This window comes from Argopecten irradians, chromosome 2 (genome assembly GCF_041381155.1).
Source record: "Argopecten irradians isolate NY chromosome 2, Ai_NY, whole genome shotgun sequence".
Taxonomy (NCBI): domain Eukaryota; kingdom Metazoa; phylum Mollusca; class Bivalvia; order Pectinida; family Pectinidae; genus Argopecten; species Argopecten irradians.
Genome location: NC_091135.1, coordinates 48,411,132 through 48,430,035, shown reverse-complemented (window position 1 = coordinate 48,430,035; position 18,904 = coordinate 48,411,132). Strand labels below are relative to the sequence as shown.

Genomic DNA, 18,904 nt, shown 5'->3' with positions numbered 1-18,904 from the left:
ATCAAAATCCTTATTAGTTAATGTTTTAGGCAATCTCATCCACTGTATAAAATCAGATGGAGTTTGGTGGAATTGTAAATGAGTTTTCAGCTCTTCTTTATATATAATAAGAATGCCACCCGATTTTCTTTTCACCTCTTTAGACCTGTTTTTACAGAAATATTCATAGCCATGTGGTAAATCTAATACATCAAATTCATCCATTTTACTTTCGGCAAAAATCAATATGTCGTACGATTGGATAAGTAAATCAAATTCTGGTGATCTCAGTTTTGATGATACACCACATACATTAACAAATGTAACTTTGATTGTTTTATTCGGACAATGTCCCGGTGTTTCATCGTCAGAGTCACTGTATAGTTCCTCCTCGCACCCCTAGCGGTATCTATCAGGGGTGGAGTCAAAACGCCCTCGCTTGCGGGGGCGTCGTCGATCGGGCGTGCCGAATGCGTGGAATGGTGGAGTAGCATTACGTTGGGTACCTTGGGCATAGTTTCCTGTCAGACATTTGGATCAGGTAAAAGGTACTCTTTATTCAAAATTTGAATGTGGCGGCAGATATGGTACATGTAGTTAAAATAGGAATTAAGTAATATATTTATTAAGTTGCACATGGTTTTATCACGTACGCTCTTCTTTGCCTATCTGTTAAGGGGAAGTAAGAATCTACCAGAAACACATCAACAAACAAGATGATGTTTATGATCAAGTAAGGATAGTAGGTCACAATCCGTGTACAAAGACCATCCCAGTAACCTTGCTATTTCTTAAGGTTAAAACAAACCGGTGTTAACTTCGACAAAATTGAATTTGATTAACTCTTGTTTGCATTAATGGTTGACATGAATGTTATATATAGTTTTGAGTAGAATAATCTACTGACAATGAACCGTTAATATTAATTTCAACAAAAAATGCAATTACGGTTATAGATATATATCCCAAACCGCCTAAATGTAAATAAAAAAATAAGCAAGTATTTAAAGTATATTTTTTTTTATTTTAAATACTTGTTTTATTCATTTTACAACTTTATTTTGAGAGTGTCGTTTTCCAAGTTTAATATTTCTTCTTTTATTTTCCGGCGTAGAATTTTACCACTCGGTAACTTTGGAATTTCCTCTACGAATTCAAGTCCACCACGAAGCCGTTTAAAAGGCGATACTTGATCTGCAATGAATAAAAATGTATGTATTTTCAGACGCACTGTATTTGTGGTATGATACAGATCATCGATGATCGGCATTGTTACGAGGATATGTTATATTAGATATTCGATCACCAAATATGAAACGGATATTAGTTTGTCAAATTATCAAAAAATATAAAGGAATTCCACGAAAGCAGATGAAAATGCGACTTGAGTTGTTGTAAGGAAATGTATATTTAACATTTCGAGTAACAGTATTTGGACTTATTTAAAAACGAGGAAATCAAATTTTAGTGGTTTTAAATTTTCGTGATATGGCTATAAGTTAGTATAAATTTATGTATATATCAAAATTTCGCGATCATCATAGCAATGTCCCATGAAATCGTGAAAATAACCGGCTTTACTGAACATGTTTTATTTATACATCATGACGTGTGTTCTTAAATGAGAACTTTAATATTATTTTGACAAATCCTACCATTGACATGCTTGACTAACTCCTCGGCAGTCACTTGCGACTTTTTTACCACGTACGCTCGGGGTATCTCGCCCATCTCATCACATGGTATACCAACAATGGCTGCCTCCATAACAGCCGGATGTGACGTCAGAATGGATTCAATGTATGTAGGAGAGATCTGGTAAAATATTATGCACATATACAGATATGGATACAAATCGACACACGTTTTCTAAAACATCACTTTCTTAGTTAATGAGTTAAACGAAAACAGTACTCACATTCAATTAAAATGAGATACATGATTTTCATTCTCCAGCTTTCTTTTCGTCGTTTATATTTTCTTTTCAAACTGTGTGTTGATATGTCCAATATGCTTAAATGACATTTTGTCTAATGCGTTCGACTGCTAAATCTTATTCCCCTAGAACCATGCAAAATGAATAGTTTTCCGTTTTCACAATGTAGCGTATTGCCGCTAATACTAGACGAAAGGATAATAGTGTTCTCCGCCAAATCGGTTTTTGTCAATATTTTTATACCATAAAACACGTTTAGGGAACTAACTCATACAAACAAATCAAATTGATATAGTAAGTATGTAATGGGAGACGACTGCTGTTTACGATCTTACCTGATAGCCCTTGTATTTGATGATGTCTTTCAGTCTGTCAACAACGAAATAGTGACCGTCGTTGTCATAGTACCCGATATCACCTTAAATAAAAACAAGCTAATATTGATATATCAGGTCGATAGCAACTTCATGATGTGCTAACGAAACCAATAGTGAAATAAAATTAAGATTCAAAGCAAAATATGTCAGATTAAAGATGGATTACACTCTACCCGTCTTAATCCACCCGTCTTCTGTAATGGTTTCAGAGGTTGCAGCTATGTTGTTCAGGTAGCCCTTCATAACCTGTGGCCCCTTACACATAATCTCCCCCATCTGTTCCGGTCCCAGGGATTCATCTGTCTCAAGACTTATGATCTGTGGAAACGAAAGATTATCCACAAGAATTTGGATCAAACATTCATTAGCGGACAAAACTTGATCCTTGAATTGCCCTACGCAAAATTAGATCTTGAATATAGGAAGGTGAAGCGCATTCTAAAGCTGGGTTCAACATACGATATCATAATGTTATAACGTATTGGTGCCCAATACATTGACGCCGGGCTCAAGACCTTATGTGACAGTCAATCTGACAACACTCCCGTACCTTACTCTGTGTGTTGGGAACTGGCTTTCCGATAGATCCATATTTCCAGCCATCTTTGGGGTCAGTATGTGTAGCTCCCGTAGTTTCAGACATGCCATAACCTTTAACACGACATTAATAGATATATGCAACGTGCCATTGCCTGTTGATAAAATCTCCTTGTTCTATATCTTTTATTTTATATATATATAAAGCGTCATTTTGTATTTCTCGTAATATTCATAGTGGAGAAATTACAAATACAAAGGGATATCTTAATCAGCTGTCATATATGTTTTGTTACGTCGGTGTTTTTTATTTTGACTTGTTATTTAATATTCACCTTGTCGGATACTGGTAATATTCAACCTCTCTGCCATTTGTTCCGTTAATGTACGTGACAGGGTGGCCGCCCCGGAGTATGGGGTATGTAGGCTTGATAAATCATACTTGTCCACCAAGGGGTGCTTTGCAAAGAAATTCACCAAAGGAGGCGCTATCAGAGAAAATGTCCCCTAAAACACATTCATAATAAAAGCTTTATAATACATGTTCAGGTTCAGAATAATTTGGTTTTGGTATCTCAACGCATTATTACAAACATGGTATACATCAAACATTATCATTAATATAAATCAATATACCAAATTTGGTTGAAATTGGACAATACATTTTTAACTTATCGAGCGGAAACTATGGATTTATCTGTTTTGACGATTTTAAGTCCCGTAACTCAATATTGACGGATTTTGACCATTATCGAGATCACGTTGAAATAATGCAATATAGCAAATTTGGTTGAAATCGGACAATAAATACTAAAATTATCGCACGGAAACTTTTTTCCGGACGCCGACGACGCCGACATAGTGATAATTAAGTGTCGCCCTTGCATTGCAGGCGATACAAAAAGTAAGCATTAAAAGTCTAATGCGAGGCAATGACAAGAAACACGTTCAGAAGAAATGTAGAACTAAGGCTGAGTTTGACATCCGATATAGGATAAACATACCCGGTAAGTTTCTATAGCTGATAGATAGGACTCGGGTTCGAACCTTGGTAAGGTGACCACGCATGCGCCTTGAGAAAGTGGGTTCAGTAATCCTATCATCATTCCAGCTATGTGCACCATTGGTAACGGATTTATAGATACATCACTTCCGGCATGGAAGGGAAGTATGGTTTTGTGTCTGAAAACAAAGTCGATTTATATCGATTTTCTTTAAATTCTTGACACTTTGTCTCAATCACATTTTATCTTGGATATCAAGATACATTAAAATAAACAATAACCATAAAATCAAAAGCTTTTCACTTATTATTCTGTAATTCATACAAAACCATGACATCTTTTTATGATATAATATTTATAAATATATACCGTAAACCTCTTTATTTTCACGACAATAAAGTAAATAAGCTCAATTTAACGTTACTTAATGAACTGAGAGGTAATTATTTGAAGAGAATATATAAGAAACCTGAGCTGCGACAATTGCGACACCAGATTGTGATGAGTCAGTTGTACTCCCTTTGGCAGCCCCGTGGTTCCACTGGAGTAAGGCATCAACGCTATATCTTCTCTAGGGTCGACAGACACACTACTAATCTGTTCACCGACTGATTGTAGGGAAGAGAAAGGGCGACATCCCTCAGCCTCGCCCAGTACAATTATTTCCTGAAAATGACCAATTGTAGTAAAAAGTTACGATCTGTTTCAAATAACGAATAACGAAAAAGGTAATAGTTGTGGTACAACACAGAGCTAGAATTTTAGTTTGAAAAATTAATGGTGCACACCTTTTCTCAAAAACGAAATATTTCCTTCAGAAATGGCCATAATGGCACAAACAAAAAATTGTTCTTTCACACAAAATTACGTGATAGGACATTGATCCGTTGACAAGAGAGTACAACGTATCGTCTTCAAGTTACATAATATGAACATCGTAACGCTCATAGACATCAATACAAATCCGAAATTCTTGTTTCAACCTTTTTCGTCTTTACTACTATTAAAATAAAGATAGCAATAAAAGAATTATGTACATTACCACTTTACAGACGTCTTTGTCTAGCCCATCAGCGCGATAAAATCATAAACAATAATGTGGTATGTGAAAATATCAACTTTGTCGGCAACAACCTGACTTTCCTGCTTTTTCATTACTAACACGGAAAACATACATTTTTTGTAAATAATGTAGAATTACACAGCCATATTTAGTGGTAAAAGTTTGATAGCACTAACCCGGATGTTTGGACAGAATGCTAAGGTTTCTTTGGCTCGAGGTGCACATTCAGGAGTGGCCACGATATAACCTGTGTTGGTCTCCAGGAGTTGATGGGACAATTCAACTGCAATGGGTAACTTTTACAATTAATTATTTTGTTTGTTTGATTATTTTAACGTCCTATTAACAGCCATGGTCATGTTAGGACGGCCTCCCATGTATGCAGTGTGTAGGGTGTGTGAAATGCGAGATGCGTGTTTTGGGGGACTGCGGTATGTTCGTGTTGTGTCTTCTTGTATAGTGGAACTCTTGCCCCTTTTATAGTGTTATTTCACTGAAGCTTGCCGCCGAAGACACCAAGCAACACACCCCGCCCGGTCACATTATACTGACACCGGGCGAACCAGTCGTCCCATTCCCTGTTTGCTGAGCGCTAAGCAGGAGCAGAAACTAACACTTTTATAGACTTTGGTGTGTCTCAGGCTGGGGACAGAACCCAGAGCCTTCCTCACAGGTGCGAACGCTCAACTCAAGGCCAAAAGTGAGGCGGTGCCAAGGGAGGCATTAGGAAAGATAAAGTCAGCTAGGAAGAGAAAAGACAAGATACTAAATTTAGTCGCCTTTTTCGATCATGCAATAGGGGCAGCAGGTACAATTCTAACGCCTTACCTGCAGGGCAGAATGTTTAGAATAAGGAATGAAAATGTTCAATAACAAAAGTGTATGAATAGATGTAATCTCTAATAGATTTTCATTCCGTTTTATCAAATAAAAACTAGACAAATTAACATAAATAAATGGTTTTTCAATGGACCTTTTTCTGATGATAATTATTTAAAAAAACAAACTTTTAAACAAGAAGTTGATAATGTAGAAATTGTGTCCTGCAGACTTACCAGAGGTGAGTTGGGAATTGGCGATGGTTAATATTCCTCCCGCTGATGTTACCCCACATAACGTATGGACAAATTCTACCGTGTTAGTGCCGAACAGACATACGACATCAGACTTTGTCAGGCCGATCTTCTGAAATCCAGCAGTGGTCCTAGTGATCTGACCTTGAAGGTCATGGAAAGTGGTTTTACTTCCGTGCTTCCCATCTATCTGTGCCGGCAATAAAAAGGTTTATTCTAATTAATTAGATGATTTCAAGAATGTGACATAAAAGGTTTCAATTGCATGCTAAGAGTACGATTCTTCTGATTAATCACTGATAATAAATATAGCAAATAAATCATATATTCACGTTTAGTAGCTAGCTACTTATCAAAAGGCTTGTACTATAATTAAGTGTCGAGGTATCTTGAAATTGAGCAAAAACATAACCATATACATATGAAAAGTAGAAACCAGCATAATTACAACAAATGTGCATATAATATATATTTCAAATCCTGTCATATATGAGCGAAGTCTATTTCAAAAAGAAGAAAACATTTGATACTTGTCATTTCAAAAGTACTTACGAGGGCAGTCAATTCCCCATACTTGCTAAATCCATTTACTAGGTACTCCGTTATAGAGCAATCTGGTATATCGACCGTGTAGGGCGATGTATGAAATAAGCGATTATTCCTTAAAATAAATATACCCAGAAAACGTGAATTATTTAATAATTTGCACGCACTAGACGCCATATCAATTATCCTTGTTGTCATTTGATATCTATAAATAAAAAGTTACACGTGTCGTCCATGTTAAATGTGGTTCACTGAAAGATAATGGTCACATTGGTCAGTCTGGTTGTTCCGGCCAAATGTAATCTTGAGATAAGGCAATATAATAAGTGTCGCCACAGAATGGACAAGACAATAGCTTATCATTACATAATGTGTCCATGAAGACGTCGCTATTCCTCGGAGAATTTCAAAGAAGACTTACTTTATCTAGTAAGGCCGTAACTGATTTTAACGGCTCATCAAAAGCCACTAATTAATATTCAATAAAGCTTTTCAGTAAAAGTTTGACGCTCAGAGATCTAAGCGACTAAAGTGTTTACAGGTTTGTATGTGTTCCTAATAAAGCTAACATGCATATATTTTGCAGTCATCGTTTATTGTTAATTTGTAGACATTGATACGGATACGCAAGACACGCGGTCTTTGTGAGATAAAACAAGAGGCCCAGGGGCCTGTATCACTCACCTTTTTAAACAAATTATCACAAAAAATCAAGAAATAGCAAAATTGACTCCATGATTTGTTTAATTTTTAATCCCAACCACATAAAAAGGGTGTTCCAGTCAGTCCCACCATTTGTACAATGTTGTCTCCCCACCCTACTATTGACTTATTAGTACTATTCCATGCTTAGTTTCAGAGAAGTAGTCGTTTATATGACAATAGCCAAATTGACCAATTTTGGCACCGTCCCTCAGGCCTCCATGGGGTCAACCCGACCATTTGTACAATTATCAGTCAGTACCCCTTATGGGATGCTACCAGTCAAATTTTGTTAAATTCCGACCACCGGTTATGGAGAAGAAGTCGATTGTTGACGGACGGACGACGTACGCCGCACACCACGATTTCGCATAAACTCACCTTGGTCCTTCTGACTAAGTAGTAGTCTTCCCATGGTATTATACTAAAGGTAATCAGATTTGGTGTTTCCTAGGTGAACGTCTATATGAGATTATCCCGTTATCTATTGAGGTAAAGTTCATATTTAAAGTTTTTGTAATATTTTTCATTGTAAAAATACAAGATGTTGCCAAATAATAGAGTTGATAACCTTATGGCGATATTACTTTGTAAAATATGCAGTGATTAATTTTGTTTGTAATCAGAAGAGGGAAAATCAAGATAATCCATTAATGCGAGTTGTTGATGCCACAACCTACACGTGGGTAAATCCGGTTTGTCAACTGACAGGAAATGCTAATGCATCAGGATACTTAACATTTTACTTACATATTATCTACCGCCCACAGAGTATAAACGATATTCATCATTTTAATATTTATTGGTGTTTAATCGTGTATATATATGTCTAATAAACACAAAAACAATATAGAATAATTTATTTTGCCTTTGGTGCATGTGCAATCAGTAATTCATTCCATATAGGATATAGTCCCACGGATTTTTTTTCTGGATACAATTAAATATTTTTCTTACAGTAAAATTAGAAGTTCAAACTTTTTAATGGTGGTAATGGAGTAATGTAAGTAGCTTTTGTATCTGAAGAAAAATACTGAATCGTCTACTCCTGTTTTTGATAGTGAAAAAATACCATTTGTCAGCGGTGGAGCATCTTTAATATCTTTAAATCATTTAGGCATTCTAACTTTGATCGTAAATGGCGAGTAAATTTATGATCTTATATTTTCTCTTCTTCCTAACGTATAAACAATTACTCAAATCTAAACATTGAAAGCCTGGAAAACGTAGAAACCCGAGACCATTCGATGAGTTGATCCTGGTGTGTGAAAAACTAGGTCTGTCACAGGAGACCATAAATGATTTGTTCTATATTTCTCACGGCCACCAATCTACCAACTCATAGCCTGGTGTTATGACAAGAAAAAAGTTGTTGGCTATTTCCGGTATGAATTGATGGCCGCTTATCTTTCGTTATCAACGGGTTCTCAACTACCCTTAGCATATTTCATTTCAGAACGGGTGTTTCCGCAGTGCGCCACGTGCTGGAACACCGCAGTTGCGCCCCTTCCATTTACGTAATAAGCAACCAATTAAAAAGCTCGTATCATTGTTGTATGGTTGAAAAAAAATGGCAGCGCCCTATGAAACACGCATGTTGTTTGCGTCAGATTGAAAATACCTAAGATTAACATGTGTGTGAGTCATTTGTTTATTAGTATGTTCGGACACTAGTTTTGTGTTTCATGCTTAAGTTCTGCAGTGTCCAATTTTGTTACGAGATCGCAGTATATCTTCGTATTGTTTACTTTGTGAAACAAAACCGCGCACGTACTTTCCTATCTGTTTGGAGAACAACGTCTCCAAGACGTTCATTTAAATAGCTGGTCTAAAACATCTTATTGATTAAATAGTCAGTATTATAACTTCGCTAGGAGTTGCTGTTGACAGGCATGACATGCCTGATCCCTAATATTCAAATGTAGGTCATTATATACTAATGCTTCAGTTCAGTTTTGTTGACATATCAAAGCCGCGTTTTCATTGGTCGCCTGAACCTAGCCGCATCTAATCAGAATTTGAAAGCAAAACACCTGTTCTGAAGCGAGAAATGCCAAGGGTAATAGGAAGAGAATCGGCTAAATACCATTATCTAGCGAAGTTGCGTTTACTCGTGCTCAAATGCCGTATTTTAACAGCGCTATTTTTGACTAATGTGCTGAGAAAACTCCCCACTTGTCTTCATAACTATGGAAAAATTTTAGTTACACATTTATGTATTATGCATGCTTAGATATTCAAAACCATAGATTAGGATAATTTGGTATTTCATTATTATGAGTGAGAGACAAAGGTTATGTGCTGATAACGGGTGTTATGAGTGGGTGTATAAAACACAGAAACTGATTGAGGTATAATATCACTTTCTTGTTAAACAGTTTCCTTGCCAAATAATAATTGATAAACAAAAGAAACTGGATTATAGAAATATATACAAGGACATAGTCATTCAGATCCCCCGCCAATGGAGATATCAAAGCTGAAGTAAGTTTGATTGTGGAGACTTATGTGTATGAAAAAAACCCAGGAAAAAGGAAGTTGAGCTAAAGAAAGATGGAGGATAATTCAAGTAGAGCCGGGCTGCAATTGTTGAATCAGGTATACAGCCTTGACATTTATATTAGACTATATACACAAAGATGGGTGGAGTTTTGCAAAATAACATTTACCATTTACCATGATATTTTCAGCAATGTTTCCATGGTAACAGAAAAAGTGAAAAAAATGAAAACCTTAAAATAGCAAAAGGTACTACTAGACCATAAAAAGAATGTGTCTATGAAGTTTCGTGGAAATATCTCTGCTGGTTTTAGAGTTATGCTCCGGAAATGAACCTGCTACAAAAATATGATATTTTCAGCAATGTTTCTATGGTTACAGAAAAAAGCACAAAAAGCGAAAACCTAAAAATAGCAAAAAGCATTACTGGACCATAAGAACAATGTGTCTATGAAGTTTCATGGAAATATCTCTGCTGGTTTTAGAGTTGTGCTCCGGAAATGATTCTTACACAAAAATCTGCCATTTTTAGCAATGTTTCCATGGTTACAGAAAAAAGTACAAAAAGTGAAAACCTTAAAATAGCAAAAGGCACTACTAGACCATAAGACTAATGTGCCTATGGAGTTCAGTGCATATATCTAAACCGGTTTTCCAGTTATGCTGCGGAAACGAACCTGGTACAAAAATATGATATTTTCAGCAATGTTTCCATGGTTACGGAAAAAGTGCAAAAAATGAAAACCTAAAAATAACAAAAGGCACTACTAGACCATAAGAACAATGTGTCTATGAAGTTTCATGGAAATATCTCTGCTGGTTTTAGAGTTGCGCTCCGGAAACGATTCTTACACAAAAATCTGCCATTTTCAGCAATGTTGCCATGGTTACAGAAAAAAGTACAAAATGTGAAAACCTTAAAATAGCAAAAGGCACTACTAGACCATAAGACCAATGTGTCTATGAAGTTTCGTGGAAATATCTCTTCTGGTTTTAGAGTTATGCTCCAGAAACGAACCTGGTACAAAAATATGATATTTTCAGCAATGTTTCCATGGTTACGGAAAAAATGCAAAAAATGAAAACCTAAAAATAGCAAAAGGCACTACTAGACCATAAGACCAATGTGTCTATGAAGTTTCGTGGAATATCTCTACTGGTTTTATAGTTATGCTCCGGAAACCATTCGTACGGACGGACGGACGGACATTTGTATATCCCCCGCCAACTTCGTTGGGCGGGGGATAATAAATACTATAGAATAGTCTTCAGTTATGCCTCTTTAAATATAAGTCAAACAAGTTGGTAAATTAGTTTCTTTAAAAAAGATTGAAATGAGCCTGTTTCGCGGCAAAAGAAACAAGGAGCCGCAAAGCGTGGCATTATCCCCCGCGCCCCGCAGTTGGTATAAAAGCCCAAATACATCAAGGTCAAAGTAACAATTATTCAAGAATAATTTAAAAACTGAAAAAATAGGTAATACAAAGAAACAGTAATCCGATTTATATATCGAAAGTTTCATGGAGCTGCACTGAACGATTTTGTAGTTATAGCCCGGAAACAAAAAGAAAAAATAATTTGGTATTTTGACTAAGTTTCCATGGCAAGAAAAAAAACTTAACATGGAATAGCAAAAAGCACAACTAGGTCATTTGTCTGATATATTCAAAAAGTTTCATGGAGCTGTGTCGAACGGCTTTTTAGTTATAGCCCGGAAAAGAATATCGGACGGACGGACGGACGGAGCCTAATTCAATATCCCCCGCAAACGCGTTTCGCGGGGGATAAAAAAGGAAAAGTATAGTCCTTTATAAAAATCATATTGACGGCACATGCCATCGCCAGGTAAACCAGGTGAAACGTAATAACAACACCTTTTGAAACTATGAAGACTACAGAAGCTATATGCCAGTTGAATGACGTTAGCAACGAAGAATGCTCTTGGAGCAAGGGGGAAACAAGGAAAAAATCAGTCTATCAAAGTCGGTCTATTTCCCCTTGAAAATCTATCTTTCTATCTAAGTTATTTCCACCGCGCCGTTCACGTTCCTTAAGCGAGTATTTAAACACAAATTGTCCATCACAACCTTGACATTTCAATAAGTCGTGGTTGTTTTTTCTTTCGTGACCGGTCGGAGAGTAATTTGACGCAAAAGATGTATCATGATTGTCGCATTTGTATATGCGGAGTTCCATGTGCACAGTGTTTTCATGTCTTCTCTTATTAACGCGAATTTAAATGTCTTGTTGCAATACGTACATTCACAAATTTGTTTTTTTCATGTTGTGACATAACTTGCCATTTGTGACATACATTAGGCTTTCTCGCATTTCTGGCATATATGGTGGTTTTTTTCTCAAATACAAAATGAATAGAATACATGAAAGGCATAATTTTCATAGTTACCATAATTGCCTTTTTATAGTGATATCAATGACGCATGCTGTCAAAGACACCAAGCATTACACCCTATCCGGTCACATTATACTGACAACGGGCGAACCAGTCGTCCTACTCAAAGTATGCTGAACGCTAAGCAGTAGCAGAAACTACCACTTTTATAGACCTCGGTGTGTATCGGCTTAACTGAAGGCCAAAAGTGAGGCGATGTCAACGAAAGTTAGGAAAAATTAAGATCATATATTGAGTCGCCTTTTACGATCATGCAATAGTGGCAGCTGTTAAATGGATGTTAATTTAATTAAACAAATAAATCGTCCCTTGTTACTGAGCCCTGTCTCGGAAACTTCTGATCTTGCTGTTAGTTATATCCTGTTGCATGCATTGACAGTTTCATATACCACACCACAGGGACCCGGCACGAACATTTTTAACCAATAGTATACATATATATATTATAGTATCAAGGGTATGAACTCGGCGGTCGAAAAAACCCGGACCTATTTTTTTTAAAACCGTGATTATTTTAATAAATTGGTTCTATACAACATTGACGGATATCTTACATTAAAGAGAAATAATTTATCTTTCCATTGAGTGCTTGATGAACAAAATTGGCCAAGTATAGGAGATTTCAGAAAAGATGGCGATGACGTCACACAAAGGTACATCCGGGCGCTCAAAGGTACAACTCTTATATCTGTACACATAAACATTAAGATAAGATAAGATAAGATAAGATAAGTTTATTTCTGGTTCAGGACTTATATGTAAAGTCCTCTATACCAGACTCAGACAAAATATAGAGTTTACAGTTAATACATTTTTATCCGGTAATAATAATAAATTAATGATGTATAAAGGCTTTGTAGTTGTATAAGAGTTCTTGTTCTTTCCAATGTTTGTCTAACGCATTTTTGAAGGAGTTTATATTTGGCGCCATCACTACATTCTCTGGTAGATCGTTCCATATCTTAGTAGCTCTTAGTGAAAAAAAGTTTCTCCTAATCTCATAGTTTGATCTTGTATGGAATAGCTTCCTCCTATGCCCCCTGCTGCTCTCGCGGTCCGTTGCATCTTTCCATAAAGATAAAATGTTACAACATTCGGAGTCATATATTCCATCTAAAATTTTGAAGAGTTCTATCATGTCTCCTCGTATTCTTCTATATGCCAATGTTGGTAATTTCAGTTTCTCCAGCCTTTGACTGTATGCTAGATGTGACATTCCTGGTAGACATTTTGTCGCTCTTCTTTGGACACTTTCTATCATTTCTATATGCTTCTGTAGGTAAGGCGCCCATACGGGGCAAGCATAGTCCAAATGAGACCGAACTAAGCATTTATATAGCGGAATAAATGATTTGATGTCTAAAAACTGAAAAGTTCTTCTCAAAAGTCCAAACATGGAATTGGCTTTTTTTACTTTCTCTGATATATGGGGTCGAAGCTTAACGTGGAATCTACAACTACTCCTATATCTTTTTCTTGGTCTATATGTTGCAGTGTTTTTTTCCATTGAGCTGGTATTGTATAATTTCCTCACGTTGGTTTCTTGTTCTCTGTTTGTGTATCCTCATGTGTTTGCATTTATCTGGGTGCATTTTTAGAAGCCACGTTTCACTCCATTTCGACATTGTATCTAAATCACTTTGCAGATCTAAAGCATCATCTTTGCCACGGATAGCCTTGAATATTTTTAGTATCATCCGCAAATAAGTATACGTCTGACTGCACTATATCTGGAAGATCATTAACAAATATCACAAATAATAAGGGTCCAAGAACCGATCCTTGTGGAATTCCTGATGTTACACTTGACCATTCGGAATTTTTGCCATTCACTGTTACCATTTGATGTCTTCCTTTCAAAAAAGATGAAATCCAAGTTTTCATCTGCTGGTTGAAATTATATGAGTTTAATTTATTCAGTAAACGGTTGTGCGGAACTGTATCAAAAGCTTTCTGATAATCCATGTATATACAATCGACTACGTCACCTTTATCTAAAGCAGTTGTCCATTTATCCAAAACTTCTAAAAGTTGTAATGTTGTTGATCTACCTGATAAGAAACCGTATTGTTTGTTGGAGAAGTACTTGTTTTTCCTCATAAATGTTACTATATGATCCCTTATTAGAGTTTCTAGTGTTTTACAAACAACTGACGTGAGACTTACAGGCCTATAGTTTCCCGGTTCACACTTATCTCCTTTTTTGAAAATGGCACACACTCGAGCCCTTTTCCAATCATCCGGGAGAGTTCCTGTTGAAATTGATTGGTTGAATAACTTCGTTATTGGATATGATATTGTACCAGAGGTGTTTTTCAGGAACATCGGGTGGAGTTCGTCTAGTCCGGGGGGATTTATCCGGTTTGAGATTTTTTAGGATCTTTGATACAGCTTCTTGTTCTATATTCATTTGTGACATCTCTTCGGCGACTTCTCTTATGTACAGATGAGGGGTCGTGTCCGATTCCTGTATGAATACACTGCTAAAAAACCGACATAACACTTCAGCTTTTCCCTTATTTGATGTAACTTTAGTTGAAGTTTTGTCCGCTGGTTTTGCATATAGTTCTCCAATCTCTGATTTCGACGTAGATTTAGATTTTATATAATTCCAAATTGCTTTTGGATCCGACTTTGCCTTTATCGCTATATTGTGCTCATATTCTTTCCTCAATCTGCGTGTTAATTTCCTTACTTTATTTCTGACCCTATTGTATTCCTTTCTCACGTTCATATCCTTTGTAGTTGCAGCCTTCCTTGATAACGAATGCTTCTTTTTTATGGCTTCAAGTGTTGTTGTATCTGCTGGGAAACTATGCTTGTTGTTCCGACCTATTTTAATGATTTTTGTAGGGACATGGCTTTCTTCTATTTCTTTGACCACCTTTTTGAAAGTGTTCCAATTCTCGTTGATGTTGTTAGAGTTCATAATTATTTCGTCCCAGTTGGTATCACTTATCTCCTCGTTTATCCTTTCATAATTGGCATTTTTATAACTCTTTTTCTTCTTGCTTTGTAGAGCTATCTTTACTTTACAAATGACCTTAAACAGTAGTACACAGTGATCACTTTTACCTAAAGCGCTTTGATATTCAATATCTGATAGTGAATGCTCGTCTTTGCTTATGATAAGATCTAGGACATTCGGATTGTCTTGACCTCGCCATCTTGTTGGTTCTTGGACATGTTGGAAAAGAAAGTTGTCTTGGAGTTTTTGAATGAACTTGTATTCTTGAGAATCTGTATTCTCGCTCTTTGTATTCCATGTTTCCCAGTTTATATTTGGATAATTAAAGTCTCCCATTATCAAAAGTTTGTTGTGTTTTTTCTGATCGGCTTCTTCAATCAAATCTTGTAATTTTTTGTTGTTGTCCATGGTTCCCGATTCCGATCTGTATATCAATCCTATTAGCAGTTTTGTAGTTTTCCCAGTTTTAATTTCTACAAACAGATTTTCACGAAACTGTGTTTCCATTATTACTTCTTTTGCTATGAACTTGGAATTTATTAACATCAGTAACCCCCTACCCGCAGGGGTTTCAATGTTCTTGCTGAACAGTGAATAATTTTCATTTCCATCTAGGCTGTATTCTGATTCCTTGTAACTTTGTAATCTAGTTTTTGCTTTCACTTCAGTAATTCCGATTACATCTGGTTTGTAGTTACTCACTCTTATGTTTAATTCTGTCATTTTGTTTTTTAGTTGATCCGCATTAGTATACATACAATTTAGGTGTTCGACAAGCCTCTGCTTTCTGTCTTTATCTTCATGGTTGAAGTTTCCATTTAAAAACCTGCTTTCCTCACTTTTTTCACTGATCTGGCCCAGGGAGGTCCTCGGACTTTGAAGGTATATTCCCCCGAGGAATTTTGTTGTCTTTTTTCCTTAGCCAGTTCCCATAACTGTTTTTCTTGTTCCCTTTCTGCCCTAGTGAGATCGTTGCTTATTCTTATATCTTTTAGTTCCTGGTCGTGGCCTAAGTTTTTGATGTTCCTGAAAATACTCTTTTTTGTTTCAAGATTGTTCAACGACACAAGCATAGGTCTATTTTTCCTATTTGTTTCCTTGTTATTCTGATGATATTGTCCAATTCTGGAACATCTGGTAACCTTTCCTTCAAGATCATGTACTTCACACTTATTGAGGATTTTATAGACAATACCTGTGTCGTGTTCCTTCCTTCCTTTACTGTCCGTAGATTCAGTTTCTGGAACACCGTATACCACTATATTGCTCTCTCTAGCTTTTCTTTCGTTTATCTCAGAGAAAACATTCTTGATATCCTGTGGTGGTGATCGGGATTGAGGGATGTCAGTAATTTTAGGCCATTCAATATTGTTTTCCTGCTCTGACGCTCTCATTTCTTTGAAGATATTTCGCACCTCGGACTGCGAACATTTGGTTTTGATCAGATCCTCCATAGCTGTTATTCTTTTCTCATATTTTTCCATAATAGCCTGGCAACGTTCCTCGATCTTCAGATCTGTTGCTATGTTTTTCTGTACATTCTCTCTGCAAGACATGCAGAACCACATGTAATCAGAATCTTGGAGGATTCTATATTCATCTTCCGATTTCCCTAGACATCGTATACAATGACGCGATGTACAGCGTTCACATTCTAACATTTTGTCCTCTGGATCGGAAAATACATTATCGCAATCAATGCATTTCCATCCCAAATCCTCTTCATCACTGTTATTCAGTAAATCATAGTTTGTTATGAAGTTTGAGCCAGTTGACATCTCTCTTTGGGATGTTTTCAACACATTTTTGGAGCCGGGAGGCCTTCCACGGGATTTTTTCTGTGCGTTGCTAAGGACGCCGCCATTGTTCTTTGAAGACTGTGTTGACATGGTTCGTATTTCAGTTGATTACATCGCCTCTCTACCCACTGATTGATGTTTTTTGTAATGACTACCCTCAGGAAGTCTTAAATAGACTATCCGTCTTTGGGTAACTTTGGTCTCTTCGGATAACCGCGGTATTTTCACTTTACTGGACCTCCGTGAATTGTTATTGTTTACCTAAGTCACGTGACCGGATATTTCCATTGTGTGAACACAGCCGCTTGCGATGTTTGTTTACATTTTATTGTAATAAATAGTACGCCAATCCGAGAACTATTGCGTTATTTAAATAAAAATATTTTACAATAATATACAAATTTAAACATATAGTATTCATATATTTTACTCTGTTTATACTCCATTTTCGACCGCTACGAGAAAACACGGTCGCCATTAAGTATATATAAACATTGACAGATATATTGCAAATATCAACTTGAAATTACAAATTAAATTCGAAGTCCCTCAAAATATAATTAAATGCAATTACTGTTTTCGAAGTGTTTCTTGATAAAACACTTTACGATGTGTGATTAGTGCAAAATTAAACATTTGCTTTCGTAAATTACCCCAAGCCCACGGCAGCCATTACAGTACAGCCGAGAACCCGAATTTCGTCCATTTTCAGTGTCATTAAATTACGTATTCTGGTTGTTTTTTTGTCATCAATTTTGGGATTTAGTTTATAACATACAAATGAGTCAGTTTGTAGGTTCTTTTTATCATATTTTTAAACAAAACTTTGAGCATTTAGGATTCTCGAAGCTGTGCACAATGTATCCTGGTCGGCATTTACAGTACTACGATCTGTAATTTATATCAATTTAAAATTAAGTCTACCTAATATGTATTCCAATTATCTAAAAGTAATACCACTTCAGTTTGAGACTTAACATAGCAGTCCATGGCATTAAAGCGGCTGAAAATGAAATATTAAAAATGAAATCTGCAGCATGAAAACTGAACATCATCATCATCATCATCATCATCATTCTTTATTCCTCAAAAGTTGAGAGTACAGGGAAATGAAAAAAAAAGTTATGCATTGTAGATATATTGGAACAGATCTATTTACATTGAAAGTTCAGATCAAAGTTCTGTTAGCGATAAAATCGCGCGACTACATGCATATTACTTTACATGCTAGTTAATACAGCTCATGTCACAATATCGTGAAAGTAGATTTCTGCTGACTTTTGGAGGAGATACGCGCAATCCTTTATAAATTCATCTGACAGTTCATCATCTTCAAATTCGAAATTAGGAATTTTTGCTTTGAATACTGTCTGAAGCAAAAGTTCTTCAGAAAGGTTAGACATAATTACATATGGCTGGATACCATAATAATCAATCACTTTCGTCATAAAAGTATCTCTCAGTAGGAATGTTCTTGTACAGCTTGTTACAAAATGTCTTATAATGTCGTATAGTGGCCTATCACATAAATTACATATGATGCGTTGTTCTCCAGGAACACAGGTAATCATTTTGCAGATATACAGCACTGTTTTTATTGTCGATATCCGCTGTTTGCAGAATGTGATATGGTTTATCATATTTGGAGTGAACATATTTAAATCTCACGAAATCACTATCGTTGTCCATTCTCTCATGAAGCGACCGATCTTCATGTATAGGAGATTTCAGAAAAGATGGCGTGACGTCACAGAAAGTTTACATCCGGGTCCTCAAAGGTACAAACACAGTATGGCGACTGATAAAAACAATAACAGATACGTACATCCCTGCTTCACAATCGATACTTTGACAAAAGTTTATACTTTCATACTTGCAAATTCTGATTTCGAAATGGTTTCTTATTGTTTCACATGTTACGGATGTTAACATTTTTATATTTTCATATGTTTATTGCTAAATATATACAAGTGTAGATTTAGTGTCGAAGCCACCTATCGAAGCGCTG

The 18,904-nt window shown here is 36.2% G+C and overlaps 2 protein-coding genes across 2 annotated transcripts; both read right to left on the bottom strand.

Moving 5' to 3' along the window:
• Positions 1–982: 982 nt before the first annotated feature.
• LOC138317004 (probable 4-coumarate--CoA ligase 1) lies at positions 983–6,825 on the bottom strand. Its single transcript, XM_069258638.1, has 11 exons — positions 6,522–6,825; positions 5,952–6,159; positions 5,073–5,179; positions 4,303–4,499; positions 3,834–4,011; positions 3,165–3,336; positions 2,843–2,943; positions 2,466–2,610; positions 2,251–2,333; positions 1,635–1,794; positions 983–1,173 (listed from the first exon to the last, which is right to left on the bottom strand). Exons 1-11 carry the CDS (start codon positions 6,711–6,713, stop codon positions 1,028–1,030), a joined length of 1,689 nt encoding a protein of 562 aa, XP_069114739.1. The 5' UTR covers positions 6,714–6,825; the 3' UTR covers positions 983–1,027.
• Positions 6,826–14,365: 7,540 nt separating this feature from the next.
• Positions 14,366–15,820, bottom strand: LOC138316678 (uncharacterized). Its single transcript, XM_069258345.1, has one exon. It carries the CDS (start codon positions 15,818–15,820, stop codon positions 14,366–14,368), a length of 1,455 nt encoding a protein of 484 aa, XP_069114446.1.
• Positions 15,821–18,904: the final 3,084 nt, after the last annotated feature.